The 19,233-nt window shown below is 45.1% G+C and overlaps 1 protein-coding gene across 5 annotated transcripts in view; it reads right to left on the minus strand.

Moving 5' to 3' along the window:
- Positions 1–19,233, minus strand: part of LOC123498677 (dynein-1-alpha heavy chain, flagellar inner arm I1 complex-like) — a 368,589-nt gene that overhangs the window by 160,268 nt on the left and 189,088 nt on the right. For all 5 annotated transcript variants that reach the window (XM_045246012.1, XM_045246014.1, XM_045246015.1 and 2 more), the window contains 7 exons: positions 14,966–15,065; positions 14,683–14,808; positions 13,334–13,491; positions 13,066–13,157; positions 12,664–12,792; positions 12,445–12,567; positions 12,203–12,339 (listed from right to left, as the gene is read on the minus strand). In XM_045246012.1, the coding sequence (XP_045101947.1) occupies positions 12,203–12,339; positions 12,445–12,567; positions 12,664–12,792; positions 13,066–13,157; positions 13,334–13,491; positions 14,683–14,808; positions 14,966–15,065 (865 nt within the window). The remainder of the gene's footprint in view (positions 1–12,202; positions 12,340–12,444; positions 12,568–12,663; positions 12,793–13,065; positions 13,158–13,333; positions 13,492–14,682; positions 14,809–14,965; positions 15,066–19,233) is intronic.

The raw sequence follows: 19,233 nt of genomic DNA on the forward strand, positions 1-19,233 counted from the left end.
AGGATATTCAAGAAATAAGGAAGCAAATTGACGTTCTAAAAACCACATGCCAAAATTATGAAAGCTCTTTAAAGAGTTTGCAGGATAAAGTGCAGGACGGGATTAGAGACAGGGCAGAAGGTGGTCTAGGTGATAACAAGTTGAAAGAACTAAGAAACAAATGGAAACAGGAGCAAGACGAGGAAAGAGTCAAATTTTCAGAAGTGGTAAGGAGACAAATTCAGGAGAACGCGAAAGTCACTGTAATACAAATTATCAAGGAAAAGGAAGATTTGGTGCGGGATGCAGAGGACAAGAAAAAAAGCTTCCTGATTTATGGGATGAGGGAAAAGAAAAGTCCAAATAAATTCACAAGAGAACATGAAGAAAGGAAAATGGCCAAAACCGTTATCAAACAAGTACAAGACAGCACACAAGAATTTGACTAGGAGGTGGAGGAAGTGATTATACTGGGAAGATAGAGTGAAAGGGGTAGGAGACCAATGAAGGTGAAAATGAGATCTCAAGTGGCTGTAGAGGAAATTATGGCTACAAAAGGGAAGCTGGCGCATGATGTTGAACACAAGGATATATGGATAAAAAGAGATATGAACTTAGAGGAAAGGAAAAAGGAGAAAGTGTTAAGAAGTGAAGCTAAGAAAAAAAAGAAGAAGAATTTTTACTGGAGGGTTCTGGATATGAGACTAAAAAAGTGGTACCTAAGGAAAAGAGAAAAGTTCATGGAGGAGGCAATAAATTAAGAGTGACATACTAAAATAGATGGGTTGTTATCAAGCATATTGGAAGTTCGGGATTATTTGGAGGAGAAAAAGCCAGATGTAATGTGCATCGATGAAAAAAAACTGAAAAAAAGAGATCTATGTCGACTTTAAAGAGGAGGGACATAATACCTGGAGGAGGGACAGGAAGGATAAAGAGGGGAGGAGGAGTGCTAATAATGGTTCGTGATAATGCGATGTTTGAGTTACTGAACTATTGTTCAAAAACATCTATTTTGAGTGAGACAGCTCCAGTGCGGGTTTAGCTGTACTAACTGAGTGCACAATGTACTATCTGTGTAGTACTATGCCTCAGGGTATCGCTGAAATATCTCATTAAAAATGAGGCCCCACGCACATAGAAAAACACTATCCTCAAAATAGAATCAGCACAATAGCGCAATAACCCCTACCTACAATCACAACAGCGCAGTCACCCCTACCAAAAGGAACCAAACCCCCCATACCCGACCTCCCTACGTCCCGTTTTCTATCTCTGGGAGGTCACTCTCCTGATAAGAAGACGCCGTTCCATGTGAAGCGCGAGAACAGAGACTGGCGAAGGATGACCGGGGGAGGGAGCGAAGTGGTGGAAGAGGCACCCGCTCACCCGCACTGGAGCTGCTTCACTCAAAATACATGTTTTCGAACAATAGTTCGGTAACTCAAACATCGCATTTTGAGGTACAATCAGCTCATGTGTGGGTTTAGCTGCATCACAAGTGGAGGAAGGATTCACCGCCAGACTATACTGAAAGGGAAGGGTACTGTAAACCTCTAACCTGGCAGAGTGAGGACGGTCCGAGAGAGCAGCCTACCTGGACCAGTGTGTGGAGGACGGTCCGGTAGAGCTGAGGCAACCTTTGGGAAGGGTGAGGTCTGGTCCCGTCGGGTGAGCGCAGACCTCCCCCGAAGCTACCATCCCCCCCCCAAAGTCCGACTCGTCGGGTCAGAGATGGGGGTCCGGGAGGAGTAAGAGGAGCTCTGGAAGCAGCAACCGAAGGGTAAGGAAAGGGTCCAGCGTCGTTGCCGTGTAAGATGGGGGTGAGGTCCAGACCCGTAGGGTGGCTGACGACCTCCCCTGACGCTGCCATCACCCTCCCCCAACTCCGACCCGTCAGATTGAAGAGGGGGGTCCGGGAGGCGGAGGAGGCCCTGCCATGGAGGTGCAAGGGACCTCCTCCAGTGTGTGATCCAGATAGTGAGCTATGAAGGAGCGGTCCGAAGCCCACTGTCCATGCTCCTGTACCTGGTCCAAGGAGAAGTGGCAAAGGAAAGCCATGGTGGCCAACATGGCCCTCACTTCGTGCCTCTTTGGTGAATGTCCTGGATCCGCCTCCTCTATCAACCCGCAGAAGACCTTTGAGATGTGGATCCTGGATAGGGGCTTGTGGGTGTCAGGCCAGATGAACAGAAGGGTATGTTGGGAACCGGAAGTCGACCCAACATACTGTTGCAAGGACTCCACAGGGCAGAGGTGGTGGTGGTGAAGTCCGTCCATCCACGCCTGGAGCATCATGGGGGCCAAGGAGTGTCCTTCCCTCTGATTCTTGGCCAAGAACTTGGGAGAAGGTGCTAGGGAGACCCGTCGCCCATCCCTGGAGAAGACCAGCCAGGAGGGGTGCCGGATAAGGGCGTGAAGTTGGGAAGCCCTTAAGCCAGAAGCCATGGCCACCAAAAACAGTGCCTTCCGCAAGCTCTGTTGAGGGGTAGGATTAGTAAAAGGAGGGCCCGAAGGAGGGTCAGGACTTTGGACAGAGACCAAAAGATCCTTGGTCTCTCCACAGGAGGCCGCTGGTGGAAGTGACCCTTTTTCATTAAATCCAGGACCCATCCTCTGATGGTGATGTTAAACCCCAAAGACAAGGGGTCCACCAGAGCAGCTGCATAAGTGGCGATGGTTGGGGCAGCTCTGCATCTGACATGGAACATAAAGGACAAGAAGTCATAAACAAGAGGTAAGGAAATATATGTAAAAAGGCGATTGCGGAAAAAAAGCTGGAAAGCCTTCCATGCCGACTCGTACTGGCGGAGGGTGGAATCCCTGGACCCCTTGATGACATCAGAGGAGACCGCAGGCGAGAGGGAGGTGGTCAAGCACGCCTGCAGAAACTCCACGCGTGAAAGCTGGAGGATATTCCAGACTGACAGACGCCATGGCCCTGTACCACCAGTCTGTTGAGAGGTAAAGGGGAAGGACACCAGAGCAGTAGACGTTGGCACCAGGGCTGAGCCTTCCAGAGAGGGACGATGAGAAGAACTCGGCCCCTGAATGTCTCCAGCTTGCGCACCACCGCTGTCATCACCGTCGTCGCTGGGGGGAGGAAAAAGATGTGTTCCAATCCATGAGAAAGGAGTCACCATGACTCCTGACCGTGACCATGCTCCTGGTGATGTACTGTGGGAGCTGATGGTTCTCCGAAGATGCAAACAGGTCCACCTCGGGAGACCGAACAACTCCACTAGATCCATGAAAACGTCTGAGTCGAGCGACCATTCCACTGAGGAAATATCGCTGTGGGACAACGCATCTGCCCAGACATTGTCCCTGCCCGGCACGTGCACGGCTGACAGCGTAAGATGGCGCGACGCTGCCAGGTTGAAGAGGGCCTCAGATGTCCTGAGGAGGGAGATCGACCAGGAGGAGCCCATCTTCTTCACACACTGGACTGCCACTACGTTGTCCATGTAGAAGCAGATGTGGAGTTGTCGGAGGACCACCAGTTGCTGAAGGAAAAGCAGAGGCACCGTCAACTCCCTCACGTTGACGTGCCTCTGCGCGTCGGCCTGTTCCCAGCGTCCCCGGCCCTGTCGACTGTCGGACGCCTGGAAGCCCCAACCACTGTTCGAAGCGTCTGTGTAGACTTGGAGCTGCGGCGCTGACAGCCTCCAAGGAACCGCAGTCTCCAGAAGGCCCGGAGACAACCACTGACGCAGCAGCCGGTGAAGGTGTGGTGGAACCGGGCTCAGACGGTGCGGGGCAGTTCGCGGAAACACCCTGTTGCCTTTCCACCAGAGCCTCCTGCACCACAGAGGCCCCAGTGGTGTCACCTGGGCTGCAAAGATCAAGGAGCCCATGAACCTCGTCCACATGCGGTGGGTGAAGGTGGTGGACCAGGAGGCCCTCCTGACCCGCTGCAGGACCTTCCTCCGATTGTCCTCGGACAGGCAGATGGTAGAAGTCCGAGTATCCCACCACATGCCGAGCCACTGCAGAACTTGAGTGGGCTCGAGACAAGACTTAGGGAAATTGAAGTGGAACCTGAGAGATTCGCTGATGGAGACGGTCCTGGTGGTTGTATCTTGGGCTTCCTCCCTCGACGACCCATGGACAAGCCAATCATCCAGATACATTATGGTTCTGATGTTGATGTCCATCAGCATTGATGCCAGAGTCTTCGTGATCTTGGTGAAGACCCGTGGCGCGATGTTCAACCCGAAGGGCAGGACTGTAAAACGCAGGACGCAGGAGCAATCCTGCACTGCCAGGTAGGAACGGAAACACGGACCTATCGGCACATGCCAATAAGCATTAGCGAGGTCCAGGGAGGTTAGCCAAGAGTGCGGAAGAAGAGAATCCCTGACCTGCTTGAGCGTTACCATCCTGAAGTGATGACACTCGATGTGGGCGTTGAGAACCGAAAGGTCGACGACCAGCCGGGGGTCCTGCCTGTCCCGTCGAGGGACCAAGATGGGACGTGACAGGAAGACAAGGCCGGAATACTCCTCCAGTACCCCATGGAGGAGCATCTCCTGCAATATCGCCAAGAGCTGAAGTGAAGTTGAAGAGAAGGGAGGAAGCATCCATAGACGCGGGGCACGGCCTTGAGTCCACTCCCAGGAGAGGCCCTGACGAACCACCCTGCCCGCCCACGTGCCGACTGGCCACTTGTCGGCCGCGTTGGACAGGCGACCCAGGGGAGTCACCGCCCCGACCACCGGGGTGCTGCGGTGGTAGTCCGAAAGGGCTGGCCCGAAGCTCTGCGGGTAGAGAGACCGCCGTCCCGACCTGACGGAGCTCTCCTATCCCTTGAAGAGGATTGTGCCTGGCAAGAAGCTGATCGGTAGGGGAGGAATCTGTTGGAGGTCCTCTGGAAGCACGATGGGCCTTGGTATCAAGGAGGGGCAGCCCAAGATGATGAAGCGTGCGCTCTCGCAGAACCTGCGCGGCCTGGTGGAGCTCCTCGGTAAACCATTGCAACCTGAGAGGACCGTGCGAGAGCATCCGCCACCGACTGCATAGACCCAAAGGAAGCTCCCAGCGGATCCCCTATGAGAAGGGCCGACTGCGCTGGAGATGGCAGAGGAGCCACGGCTTGCCTCCAGCAGGCTAAGTGGGCTGAGAAAGCCTGAGTGACGGAAGAAGCCATCGCCGGAGCCCCTTGCCAGAGGGCGAAGCGCAGCAGAGGCAGGAGGTTAGCGCACAGGAGTGATGAGGACACACGTGTGTTCAGATCCTGCCTCTGTGACAGAACCGTCAAAATCTTCTCCGCCGTCAGCAAGGCCTGAAAAGAGGAAAAGGCATCCAAAGCAAAAGCCTTGTCCTTTTCAGCCTGCCTCACCGTCTCCGATGAAGGGGTGGCCAAGGGCGGAGGAAAGGAGAACACGCCGACAGCCAGACTCCCGTCCAGAGTCCCCAACCGGAAGTAGAGGAGTCTTGGGCTTTGCAGACGGTCTGGAAACAGGAGCACTTTGGGTGCGTGCCGCCGACTGATCCCACCAGTCCCTGGCCACCTTAAGGAACTGGTCTGCCTGGCCCGCCGTCCATAACACGCCCATCAAGCGCAGCGTCAACTCCTCATCCTCGGAGGAAAGGGAAGGAGGAGACAGGCCCACAAACAAAGAGAGGACCGAGAGGGAGCGCGAGAGCTTGTCCACTGTCGGTAACGGCAAGGTAGGAGAAGGCTGGGTCGCTTGAGAGAGAGGACGGAAATGCCAGGAAGGAAGAGGAGAGTGGCACGACGTCCCTCAGCACACCTGGCCAAGCACTGGAACTACCTCCCTGGGAGGCCTCATCTCAGCGGAGTAAGATGACCGACCCGGCGACCTGAGACACCTGCCAATCTGGAGGCACAGGAGCCCACGACTCCGGCAGAATCTCCAGCTCCAACTCTTCCTCCGAAGGGGGGTGTCCGAGACAGGGGACGAATCCACCCCGTACGGCTGAGACGCCGGACTAGAGAGGGGAAGTGGTGTAGCAGGGTGAGGGTCCGCCACTAGGGGAGGAGCTGAGGACTGGGCGCATGGCAGAGGTACCGAAGATGGCCCTGGTACCGGCTCCTCCACGACCGACGAGGGGGAGGGAGGAGAGGCCAGCAGAGGACAGGGTGGATGGGACCGCCGTCCGAGAGCCCCAGCCCATGAAAGCCAGGCGGAAAGCTTTGTCCTTCCAGACCGCGTGCTTCCCCTTCCTCTTGGCCGAACGCTGCACCGCCTCCCACGATCGGCGCAGCGAAGTGTACTGTAGGCAAAGCTTATCCACCTGGCCCACAGATTGGAGGAATTTCATATTTTCCCGGCACTTCTCACACTAATCAGTGTCAAACAAGAAGTCCTTTGAAACACAAGGACGATGGGGCACACACAAGTCATGGCCATCACATGAAAACTCATATGCACACCCTTTGACATCAGAGGAAAACTGGTACTTGGAACAAGGCATGATGAACTGAAAAGAAATAACACGTAAAACACTATTTTATCGCTCCTAACACGGGCGCAGGAGACGCACAACACTCCGCAGCGCAAAAGACCACAACGTACGTCAAAACGCCATAAAAATGGCATCAAAACACTGCACACGCACAGGGAGCCGAATAGCAAAGGCCATGAGCAAAACACTATGCCCCACATCGAACGAAAATGGCCACTAACGCACTCGAGAACCTTCAAGAACACCTGCCGTCTCCCCCACCATATGGTTACTATAAACACACATAATAAAAGCACCACACTGCACTAAATCACACGAAAAGGGCACAGCACAGAGTAATCTGTCCATAAAACCAAGATTCTTGCCAAAAAGCAAGAGGAAAAGCAGAAAAGAAACGCCCAGGTAAAACACCGGCTCTAAGAGCCAGCGATACAGGCGCAAGCGAGTGTAGGTCCGACTACACGAGCGCTGAAACATGGAATGGTGTCTTCTTATCAGGAGAGTGACCTCCCAGAGATAGAAAACGGGACGTATGGAGGTCGGGTATGGGGGGTTTGGTTCCTTTTGGTAGGGGGTGACTGCACTATTGTGATTGTAGGTAGGGGTTACTGCGCTATTGTGCTGATTCTATTTTGAGAATAGTGTTTTCCTATGTGCGTGGGGCCTCATTTTTAATGAGATGTTTCAGCGATATCCTGAGGCGTAGTACTACACAGATAGTACATTGTGCACTCAGTTAGTACAGCTTAACCCACACTGGAGCTGATTGTACCTCAAAATATACGTGTGGAGGATGTGCAATATGGTGGGGATAAAGTGAAAGTAATGGGAGTAACAATCAGAACAGTAGATTTAAAGAAAAGAAAAATTATAGTTACATATGTTCCACCAAAGACTAATACATGGGGATCAGAAGAACATAAAGATATGCAAAGAGATGTGATAAAGTGCCTAGATAACATGATAAGAAGAGATAGAAGAATACTCTTACTTGAAGACTTTAACTAAAAAAATAAACTGGAGAGAGATGGAAGTAATGGATAATGCTGGGCTGGGCAGTGGAGTGAGAAAGTGTTACAGTTAACTATGGTTAATACAATGGACCAGTGGGTGGAGGAGTCAACAAGGTACAGGGGGAAAGAAGAACCATCATTGCTTGACCTAGTTTTCACAAAGAAACCAGAATCTCTTCCAATCATACAATATCTTAGTCCAATGGGGAAAAGTGATCATGTGACATTAGAGATGCAAATGCAGGAGAAAGATGAGATAAGTTAGAGAGAGGATAATAAAGGAGAGAGATTAAATTATGCAAAAGCAGATTTTAAAAAATTAAGGATTTATTTTGCTGATATTGAGTAGAGTAATATTATGTGCAGAAAGACTGTACATGAGAAATATGATATATTTTTACAGAAATACAATGGAGTAAGTTTGTTCCTGTTCATAGAGTTCAGAAAAAAATACATGCTTGGTACAATGCTATATGCATGAAAGCAAAAAAGACAAAAGATAAAGCGTGGAAGAAACTCTTAAAGCAGGAAAATTACTATAACAGACGGCAGTACAAAGATGCTAGAAATTAATATATTAGAGTAAGGAGAGAAGAAGAAAGAAATTTTGACAAAAGATGTAGTGGATAAAAGCAAAGATGAAGCAAAACTTTTCTACAAGTTTATAAACAGCAAAACAAAAAATAAGGAAACAATTTAAAAAATAATTAGAGAAGGCAAGACATACCAAACAGAAAAAGAAATGTGTGAAATAATGAATGAGAGCTTCAAAACGGTATTCACAGCAGATGATTTCACAGAACCTAATAGGACACTGGATTGCCAAGGATTACAGGAAATTGTAGTGCACAAAAAAGATATTAGAAGATTACTGGATAAGTTGGAAGTCAGAAAAGCAATGAGACCAGATGGTGTAACAGGCTGGATGTTAAAAGAATGTAAAGAACAATTACTGGATCCAATTTGGGAAATAATTAAAGGTTAAAAATATGAAGGGAAAGTTCCACTAGAGTGGAAGAGAGCTAACGTAATACCGATATTTAAAGGAGGAAAGACAACTGAACCACTAAACTACAGACCAGTGTCACTTACAAGTGTCATAGGGAAGTTATGTGAAATAATTATCAAAGAAAAATGGGTTAAATTTCTAGAAGAGGAGCAAGTCATATCGAACAGACAATTTGGGTTCAGGACAGGGCGGTCATGTGTATCAAACTTATTAAGCTTCTACTCGAGAGTTATTGCAGGACTTGAAAACAGAGATGGATGGGTAGAAACAGTATACATGGCCATTAAAAAGGCTTTTGATAAAGTTCCACACGGAAGACTTCTTTGGAAACTAGAGAACATAAGAGGACTGCGTGGAACTTGCTCTAATGGACAAGAGATTATTTGAAGGATAGGAAAATGAGAACTGTGATCAGAGATACATACTCATCTTGGGGTAAAGTAACTAGCGGAGTGCCAAAAGGGTCAGTGTTAGCCCCCATTATGTTTCAAATTTATGTAAACGAAATTCACATTGGGATAAACAGTTAGATAAATTCATTCGCTGATGATGCAAAGCTGTTAAGAGTTATCAAAACCTGCTGTTGCAGGAAGATTTAAACAAGATTAATGAATGGAGTAAGAAGTGGAAATTGGAGTTAATGCCAAGAAATGCCACATAATGCAACTAGGAAAGAGTAAGAGAAGACCAATATGGAACTATTTGATGGGAGAGGAACAAATAATGAAGACTAAAGAGGAAAAAGATCTTGGAGTGATCATACATGAAAATCTGAGCCCTGATAGACACCTAAGCAAGATATTCGGACTATCATATAAGATGTTGACTAATATAAGAGTGGCATTTCATTACATGGATAAAGATATGATGAAAAAAATAATCACAAGCATGATACGCCCAAGGCTGGAATATGCAGCAGTGTTATGGTCTACGAGCTCTAAAAAGGATATACAGTGGAGACTCAATACTCGAACGTCTAAATAGTCGAACTTTTCAATAGTCGAATGCAAAAGTTCGACTTAATACTCGAAAAAATACCTATTAGTCGAACGTCCGTCCACATGGCTATAAACAAAAAACACCTCATCCTTCCTGCCGCCCCACACGCCCCACTGGCCCACCGCAGCCAGTTGATCCTTTGCTGTCATAAGAATAACATTGTCCTGCGCTTTCATCCTTCCCTCCATCCTACGCGCCCCACTGGTCCACCGCAGCCAATTGATCCTTCGTTGTCGTAAGAATAACATTGTCCTGCACTTTCATCCTTCCCTCCACCCCACGCGCCCCACTGGTCCACCACAGCCAGTTGATCTTTCGCTGTCATAAGAATAACATTGTCCTGAGCTTCCTCTCCGGGTTTTTTTTTTTTTTTTTTCCATTTAATAGCTTACAATGGGAACGAAGAGGCTTGTTAGTGGTGAGAATAAGCCTACAAGAAAAAATGTAGTGACAACCATCGAAAGGAAAAAGATTATTGATAAATACGAGAAAAAAGGAAGAATAACCGATCGTGCAGCTGAGTACTGAATGGCTAAATCTACAGTAGCCACAATACTGAATAAGACAGAGCTCATTAACCCGTAAAGTCCGACAGGCCTTAAATACGGCTGCATAGCACACTTCCAATAGTCCTTAAATGGGGCAGCTACTTTGAGCGCTAATAAAAACCGCGCTAGCATTGGTAGCGCTGCTATATTTGGTCATGACGTAGGCCTATGGTAGTACTGTCGGCTCCCAGGAAGCACACCGCTCTAGCCAGCTAGTCTCCTGCAAATTTCTGTGAGGTGCGTGAGCGTCGTGTCGCGGTGATAATTATTTACGTATTTACGTATTTACTTATTTAAGGAACTATTGTTTACAACTATGGCTACTGGTGCTAAGAGGAAGCTAAAGTTTAGTGATAAAAGTGATAGACAAGGCGGGACAAGACGCAAAGTGCACAGGTTGGGGGTAGATCCCGACCCCGCTATTGTGACAACATCGTCACCCACGCTTGATAAAAACATACGTAACTATAATCAGCCAATATGAGTGAAAACACGAAAACATGTGAAAACACATAAAAACATGAGCAGTGCCTCACATTATGTAAGAATACACATAAAAGCACCTCCCCCGAGTTGCCGCTACCACAATCTTCTCCAATTATCGGTTATTATTCTGAGACAACCATAGTGAGTAGAGCAATAAAAAACTTGTAGGATGATGCATTGTCATGTCTACTAACAACAGATTTTTTTCCAGAGTAATTTATAAGAGTTGATTTTTTTTATGATAATTGCGGTAATGGGAGGGTGCAAATTTTGCGGCCATCGGTCTTAGCGGGTTAAAAGAGCTGATGTGGCTATTGGTGTGAAAAGGCAATCTAAGCGACCTGCGGAAGTGGAAGAAATGGAAAAATTGTTGATTGGATAAACCAAACGCAGATGGCTGGTGATTCTTTGTCAGAGGGCATAATTTGTGCATAGGCTAGGCTGCTGGATCATGATCTTATTTCTGATACCACATCTGACTCCAATGATGATTTTAAAGCAAGTAAAGGGTGGTTTGTGAATTTCAAGAACAGAACTGGAATGAATTCTGTTGTGACGCACAGCGAGGCTGCAAGTGCTGACAGAATTGCCGCTGAGTAATTTGTACCTGAATTTAAGAAATTTGTGGATAAGGAGTGCTTAAGCCCACAACAGATCTTTAATTGTGATGAAACGGCCTGTTTTGGAAAAAAACGAAAAAACTACCAAACATGATCTACATATATAACAAAGGAAGAGAAGTGTTTGCCAGTACACAAGCCCATGAAAGACAAGCTAACCCTGCTTCTGTGCGTCAGTGCTAGCGGCGACTGCAAAATTAAACCGTTGCTTTTTTCTAAACTTGGGTTTGGCAATGACTAGAACTAATTATCTGATTTATAGGTATCAATAGTCGAACTTTTTTAATACTCGAACGGCCATTTGGAACGAATTAAGTTCGAGTATTGAGTCTCCACTGTATAAGAAAATTGGAGAGGATACAGAAGATTGCTACAAAGATTTTGCCGGAATTAAAGGACCTCACATATGAAGAACAACTGATGGAAATGGGACCTAATAACAATGTATAAGATAGTAAATGATATTGAAAAGATAGACAAAGAAGACCTGGTGCTGTTGACAGAAGAGGATGGAAGGACAAGAGGACATGAAAAGAAGATCAGGATGAGGCAGTGTGTGAAGGATATTGGAAAATACAGTTTTCCACATAGAACGGTGGAAAAATGGAATGCATTGGATAATGGAATTGTCACAGCACATAGTGTGCATAACTTTAAAGAAAAACTAGATAAATGGAGATATGGAGACAGGACACTATGAGCCCCGCTCAAACCCTGTACAATACAACTAGGTAAATACACACACAAACACACACAAAAGAGCAAATTTCTTGGCTTTTCACTTCTGTAAGACATCACACACATGCTAGGCATGCAAGAAAATTGGATTTATAGTCTGCCAAATTTTTAAGTAATAACACTAACTTATTCTTCTATGCCTATCTCTCTGGCAGATAAACAGGCATGAAAGGGAACAATCATAAATTGTCTCTTCCAAGCCCAGGGTTCTAATATGGATCTCATGGTTATAAGCCAGGAATATTAAACCTAACACTACAAGTTTACTCACTTATATTCACAGTAACACCTATTGGTGATTACACATCCTTACTGCTTTTTATCATTACACCATTACAAAGCTCTACAAGTCCCTAAGAGCTTTCCTGCAGTGTTCACCTGGATAACAGGGTTAGCACTAGTGTAGATGTGTGCCAAGTTGAGGTTCAACAGCATGGAGGCCAGAGCAGACAGCACCACAGGAGATGCTTGTTCACATTCACGTAGATACAACCATGACCCTCCCACCAGTGAACCTGAGGAAGCATCAGCTTTTCATTCCAGTGACTGCACACATAGCTCACTCATGTTTTAACAACTGAGTATCCCTATTCTAAATTATTGTGAAGCTTGATAATCACCTGCCAGCATGGAGCTTAATGAAGCAACGGAAGTGAATGGTGAAAGGGAGAAAGTGAGGAGGAACCTGCCAGCAATATGAGCAGCTGCCTCCATCAGACTCTGCCTTCCACTACCACACTCACCTGCAAATCAAGTTCAAATAAAAATTCACGTGATTACCTTGATTAATTTTTATGGTACTAGACATCACTCCCAAATGAATCAGGTGTTCAATGTACCTGTAAGGAGTGGTGGAGTGTGGGCAGCTAGGGCAGCAAGGGTGACATATAGTACACGCTCTGACAGAGGTGTCACTACGTAGTCTGGTGACCCGCAGCCATTGTACTCATACCCATAGTCAAGGCTGCCTGTGGGAGATCTTTGTCAGATGTCCACTAGTTATAAATTCCTTTATATATGAAAGCAAAGGAAACATTAAACAAAAGAGCATAAAAATTTCTATTGTTCCCAACTCACCCAGCACATTTTTTTTTATATCTACTTCCTTATGTTGCTTAGTAGGGAAAAACTACTGACTTATTCTGGTAACAGAAGCAAGTATAACAGTTATTGACATTGATAGGTGACAATCATGGCAAGTCAATTCGTTCCACTACAGGAGGATGGACATAAATTCTTACGGTATGCAGCATGCAGCTGGAGAAGGGAATTTTGTGCCTGCCAGGAGTACCTCAGTTGCATCACCCACCGGTAGTCCTCCACACTGCAAGCACTAAAATGCAAAGAGATATTAATAGGAGTCATTAGCAAACAACAGCTTTGCATGTTATGCAAGATGCATATCATTGCAACAGACAATGAATACAAGCAGGATCATTAGGACACAACCCTTAATAACCTTCAAATATTCAAATTCAACAAATCTAATATCCAGAACCTTGTTCTTACTTGCTCCTGATGAGGGAGGAGACCACATCACGGGCATGCAAAGTCACCAGCAGGAGGGGAAGGCATCTGAAGGAAGGCAGAGCAGCAACAGAGGCACGGCGAGAGCGACAGGACCTGCCTGAAGGTGTTCGCACCCAGCTGAGAGGCACCTGTGGGACCTGAAGCAAACAAGTCATGTGGTATAGCCAGGAATCAATAGAAACATAGGATTAAGACCAACTCCTTCAACAGGACACTCTTTACCCAATACACAGCTATAATCTTCCTGTCACCACATTATGAGACAGAAAGATAAGAAAAAGCATGGGATTAATTCTGTTTATTCAAGAGACTCTAAGAAAATTAGCAAGTGCTCACAACATCCTACACTTTACCACATCTTTTCAGAGGCGATCAACCTTTCAGGAAGTTAACAAATCCCACAAGGATGCCGCAGAATGCCCAACTTCTTTCTGATTTCTGATTGGGGCAGAGAAAACTTAGTGGTGTTCAATGCCTCAAAAATTCAATTTTTCCATCTACCAACTCAACACAACCTTCCAGACAATTATCGCCTCTTTTTCAATGACACTCAACTGTCTGCCTCTTTTACATTAAATATCCTCGGTCTGTCCTTTACTTATAATCTAAACTGGAAGCTTCACATCTCATCTCTTGCTAAGATGGCTTCTATGAAGTTAGGTGTTCTGAAGCGTCTCCACCAGTTTCTCTCACCCCCTAACTATTTACTCTGTACAAGGGACTTATCCATCCATGTATGGAGTACTCTATGCATGTGTTGGAGGGATGGGTGGTTCCACTCCCCCAGTTTTATCAAATAGGGTGAAATAAAAACTTTTCATCTTATCAATTCCCCTCCTCTGATTGACCAACTTCAGTCTCTTTCTCAATGCCGCAACATTACATCTCTTGCTACCTTCTATCATTATTTTCATGCTATCTACTCTTCTAATCTTACCAACTGCATGCCTCCCTTCCTCTCACAGCCTCATTGCACAAGACTTTCTTCTTCCTCTCCCCCCTATCCTGTCTACCTCTTTAATGCAAGAATTAACAAGTACTCTCAATCATTCTTCCCTTTACTCTCTGATAAACTCAGAAACTCCCTACACCTGCTTCTGTATTTCCATCTCCCTATGACATGACCTCATTTAAGAGAAAGGCTTCAATCCCTTTCTTTTGATTAACTCTCTCGGACCTGCACTGGGACTGGCATTCTAGACAGCCTTTTTTACTCTTTCTGTTACTCTTAGCCAGCTTTCCCTTCTAACATAAAAAAATGATAGATATAAGGAAATATTTATCCAGTTGTGAAAGGCTTAATCTACTAAGCAAGATTCTTCCTTTACCTCTCGCTCTTCCTGATCTAACTCCTCCTCTTCTTTCCTCTGCTGGCCTCGACCCATTGCCCCCAGCAAGAAGGTGATGTCTTCTGTTATCTTGTCCAGCTGTCTCCTCAGTGCTGATCGCTCACCCTGTTTAAGTAGACCCATCAAAACAATTTTTTCACCAAAATCTGATACTTTCTCACATATCAATGAAACCTCTAGTATACAGTCAGCTCTTCATATCACCTTGTAATACCTGATGCCCCTCCCAGTATCAAACGTTAATGAGCAGCCAACAACTCACTTTGGTAGTGGTACAGAGGACCATGTCAATACCAGCGGCCCACCACACCCTCCAGGCCACTGCCACAGCTGCCAGGGGAGCCTCCTGAAGCATAGCTCTCCTGTACCAAAACAAGATTCTGTCATGTCACACATAAGTTGGGTAGGAATCTCAGAATAAATTTCTGTTGAAGCTAGGAATGCAGCCATTACTTAAATGTTGAACCCAGAATCTTACACTTCCTAGATAGTTATGCTAACCATTACATCAAGGTACCCTCCGGTAACAACTCACCAGTATACTATCTCCTTTCAACAGCAACACTTGTGCTTTACTTGCAAAATAGATCTTATTGAATAACACTCATACATACCAAACACTTAATTTCAGAACAAATTTTCTACCAGACACCTAACCAAGCTACATAATAAACTGCAATATGTGCATCAGGACAGCAGTGTTATTAGTAAGCTAACTTTATGTGTGTATCAAACTGACTTAAATCAGATAAGTGAAGTGAGTGACTTGAAAGAGGGGCTTTCCCATACTGACAACTCTGAAGTTGTTCCATCGAAAACTGGTAAGCTATAGATGTTAATAAGAAGTAGATGGGAGACAGGTTATATGAATGACATAAGAATACCCACAGATAAATATTTGTGAATGCCGAAGTACAGAACTGGGTATGACTTTAACTTATCCAGTGCAACTTTGACTTTGCAACTTTGCTTCCCAATCTAGTGCAATAGGGACTTTTTAATGTATGAGGGGAGGATTGGCCAAGGACAAGAAGATAAAGAAAAAAGACACACTCACTCACCAGTCTCTTTACAGAGCCGATAGTTAGCCAAAGAATAGGGACAAATGTCTTGAAACCTCCCCTCTTGAATAAAGTCAAATCATAGGAAGTTGGAAATACAAACATAGATAGGGAGTTCCAGAGTTTACTATAGAAAGGTATGAAAAATTAAGAGCACTGGCTAACTCATGCATTAGAGAATTGGACAAAATACAAGGATGAGAGAAAGAGGGGAGACATGCAGTTAGCAAGATCACAAGAGCAGTTAGCATGAGAGAGAGAGAGAGAGAGAGAGAGAGAGAGAGAGAGAGAGAGAGAGAGAGAGAGAGAGAGAGAGAGAGAGAGAGAGAGAGAGAGAGAGAGAGAGAGAGAGAGAGAGAGAGAGAGAGAGAGAGAGAGAGAGAGAGAGAGAGAGAGAGAGAGAGAGAGACGGGCTGAAGACAGTCAGTAAGAGGAGGGGAGTTGATGAGATGAAAAGCTTTTGGTACCACCATCTACTCGAGCTGTGTGAATGGAACACCCCCCTAAATAAGTGAAGGTTGCTCCATACATGAGTGGATGAGGCCCTTTTACAGAGTTAGCAGTTGGGAGAGGAGACAAAAACTGGCAGAGACATCTCAGAATGCCTAACTACATAAAAGCTGTTTTAGCAAGAAATGAGATGTGAGATTATGAGTAAAGGACAGGCCAAGAATATTCAGTGCAGGAGAGGGGACAGTTGAGTGCCATTGAAGAAGAGAAGATATCTGGAGAGGAGTTATCTGGAAACTTGTGCCAAGTTTATATATGGAGAAATTGAGTTTTTGAGGCATTGAATACTACTAAGTTTTATCTCTTCCAATCAGAAGTCTTAGAATTATCTGAAGTCATAGGTTTTGTGGCATCCTTGTATGGCCTATTGACTTCCTGAAGGGTTGGTCATCTCTGAAAAGATGTGGAAAGGTGTAGGGTGATTATCATCAGCATAAGAGTGGATTGGGCAAGAAGTATGGTTAACATCATAAATGAACAATAGGAAGAGAGTGGGTGACAGGACAGAACCCTAAGGAACACCACTGTAAATAGATTTATAAGAGCAGTGGCCATCTACCACAGCAGTGGTAGAATAGTTGGAGAGGAAAACTTGAGATAAAGTTGCAGAGAGAAAGATAGAAGCTGTAGGAGGGTAGTTTTGAGATCATAGCTTTGTGCCACACTCCATCAAAAGCTTTTGATATGTCTAATGCAACAGTAAAAAGTTTCACTGAAAACTCTAAAAGAGAATGACCAAGACTCAGTAAGGAAATCCAGATCACCAGCAGAGCAGCCCTGATGGAAGCCATACTGGTGATCAGGTAAAAGACTTAAATGACATGTTCAAGAATTTTACTATTGGAGGGAGATTCAAAAACTTTAGACAAGCAAGAAATTAAAGTAGTTTGAGGGATTAAAATGATCACCCTTTTTTAGAAACAGGTTGAATGCAGAAAAAAACTTCCAGCAAGAAGGAAAGGTAGAAGTTGATAGACAGAGTTGGAAGAGTTTGGCTCAGCAACATGCAAGCATGGAGACACTGTTTTTGAGAACAATAGAAGGGACCCCATCAAGTTCATAAGCCTCTTAAGGGTTTAGCCCAGCGAGGGCATGGAAAACATCATTATGAGGAATTTTAATTGATGGCGTGAAACAGTCATAGGGAGGTGGAGAGGGAGGGACAAGCCCAGAATCATCCAAGATACAATTATTATCATAGGTTTGAGAGAAGAGTTCAGCTTTAGAGATAGAAGTGATGGCAGTGGTGCTCTCAGGATGAAATAGAGTAGGGAAAGATGAAGAACTAAAATTATTGGAGTTGTTTTTGGCCAGATGCCAGAAGTCTCGAGGGGAGATGAAGCTTGAAAGATTTTGACTTTTTTTTTTTTTTTATCTATGAAAGGGTTTGGCAAGTTGAAGATCAGACTTTGTACAGTTCATGAGACTCAGGTGATGGAAGACTCAAGTATCTTTTGTGGACAACCTCACTATCATGTATAGCACAAGAATAGGCTATGTTAAACCAAGGTTTAGAAGGTTTAGGTTGAGAAAAAGAGTGAGGAATGTATGCCTCCATGCCAGACACAATCACCTCTGTTATGTGTTCAGCATACAGAGACAGGTCTCTGACATGGTGAAAGTAATCATTCCAGGGGAACTCAGCATAATACCTCCTCAGGTCTCCCCAAACTGGCAGAGGCAAACTGGCAGAGGCAAAATGCCAGAGGCACCTCCACCTTATGGAATCCTGAGGAGGGATTGGAGAAATAAGACAAGATACAGATGTGAAATTGTTATTGGAAAAGCCCAACAGAGAAGAGAGGGTAACAGAATAAGCAGAAGGATTATTAGAGATATGGAAAAGATAAAAAAATATTGGGTATATCTCCAAGACAGTCAGAAATACAAGTTGGGTGTTGCACTATTTGCTATAAGTCATGTAGGATAGAAAAGTTGAAGGCTAGTTCACCAGAATGATCAGTGAAGGGAGAGGAAAGTCAAAGCTGGTGATGAACATTTAAATCTCCAAGGATGGAAAGCTCTGCAAAAGGATAAAGAGATAGAATGTGCTTCACTTTAAAAGTTAAATATTCAAAGAATTTACTATAGTCAGAGGAGTTAGGGGAGAGATAGACAGCAAAAATAAATTTAGTTAGAAAGTGACTGAGTCAAAGACAGATGGTGGAAAACTTGAAAGATTCAAGAGCGAGGGCACAAGAGCAAGTCATCTCATTGTGCACATAGACACAATATCCAGATTTAGAACAAAAATGAGGATAGAGAAAATAGGAGGGAACAGAAAAGGGATGCTGTCAGTTGTCTCAGATGCGTGTTTCGGTGAGGAAAAGAAGATGAGGTTTAGCAGAGGAGAGGTGGTGTTCTACAGATTGAAAATTAGATCTAAGACTGTGAATGTTGCAGAAGTTAATGAAGAAAACATTTTTGGTCAATACCAACAACTGGAAGGCTGACCTAGGAGGACATTTATGGTCCCTTGGAGGAAGGGGACTCTGAAGCTGATGTAGGAGTCACCTTTTTCTTATTTCAAGTGAAGGGTGTGTGTAGAGTATGTGCATGTAGTTTTGTGTAAAGGGGGGAGTTGTCTTTAGAGGGCAGGCTGTGACTGCACCCTTGAGTTGTGAGACACACAAGGAAACATTCAGCGAGTTCACAGCTAGCTTTGTTGGGAAGTTCATAACAACCCCTGAACTGATCCAGACCAGACCTGAGCAGACCATGACCAGTCCAGATTAGACCAGTATGACTTGCAACTTTGTTACTTTGTGATTGTAACTTTTTTCCCTAGTACAACTCTGCTAAATTACAACGTAAACCCTAAAGCAATAAAAGAAACATGCCTTTACAAAACATAGCAACAAATATTCATTCATTTCTTATATTTCCTTTGGTTAAAACACAGTCTAAATTAATATCTATAGGTCATCCTCCTTGTCCTCCATGTCCTTCTAGACCATCT

This window comes from Portunus trituberculatus, chromosome 48 (genome assembly GCF_017591435.1).
Source record: "Portunus trituberculatus isolate SZX2019 chromosome 48, ASM1759143v1, whole genome shotgun sequence".
Lineage (NCBI taxonomy): Eukaryota > Metazoa > Arthropoda > Malacostraca > Decapoda > Portunidae > Portunus > Portunus trituberculatus.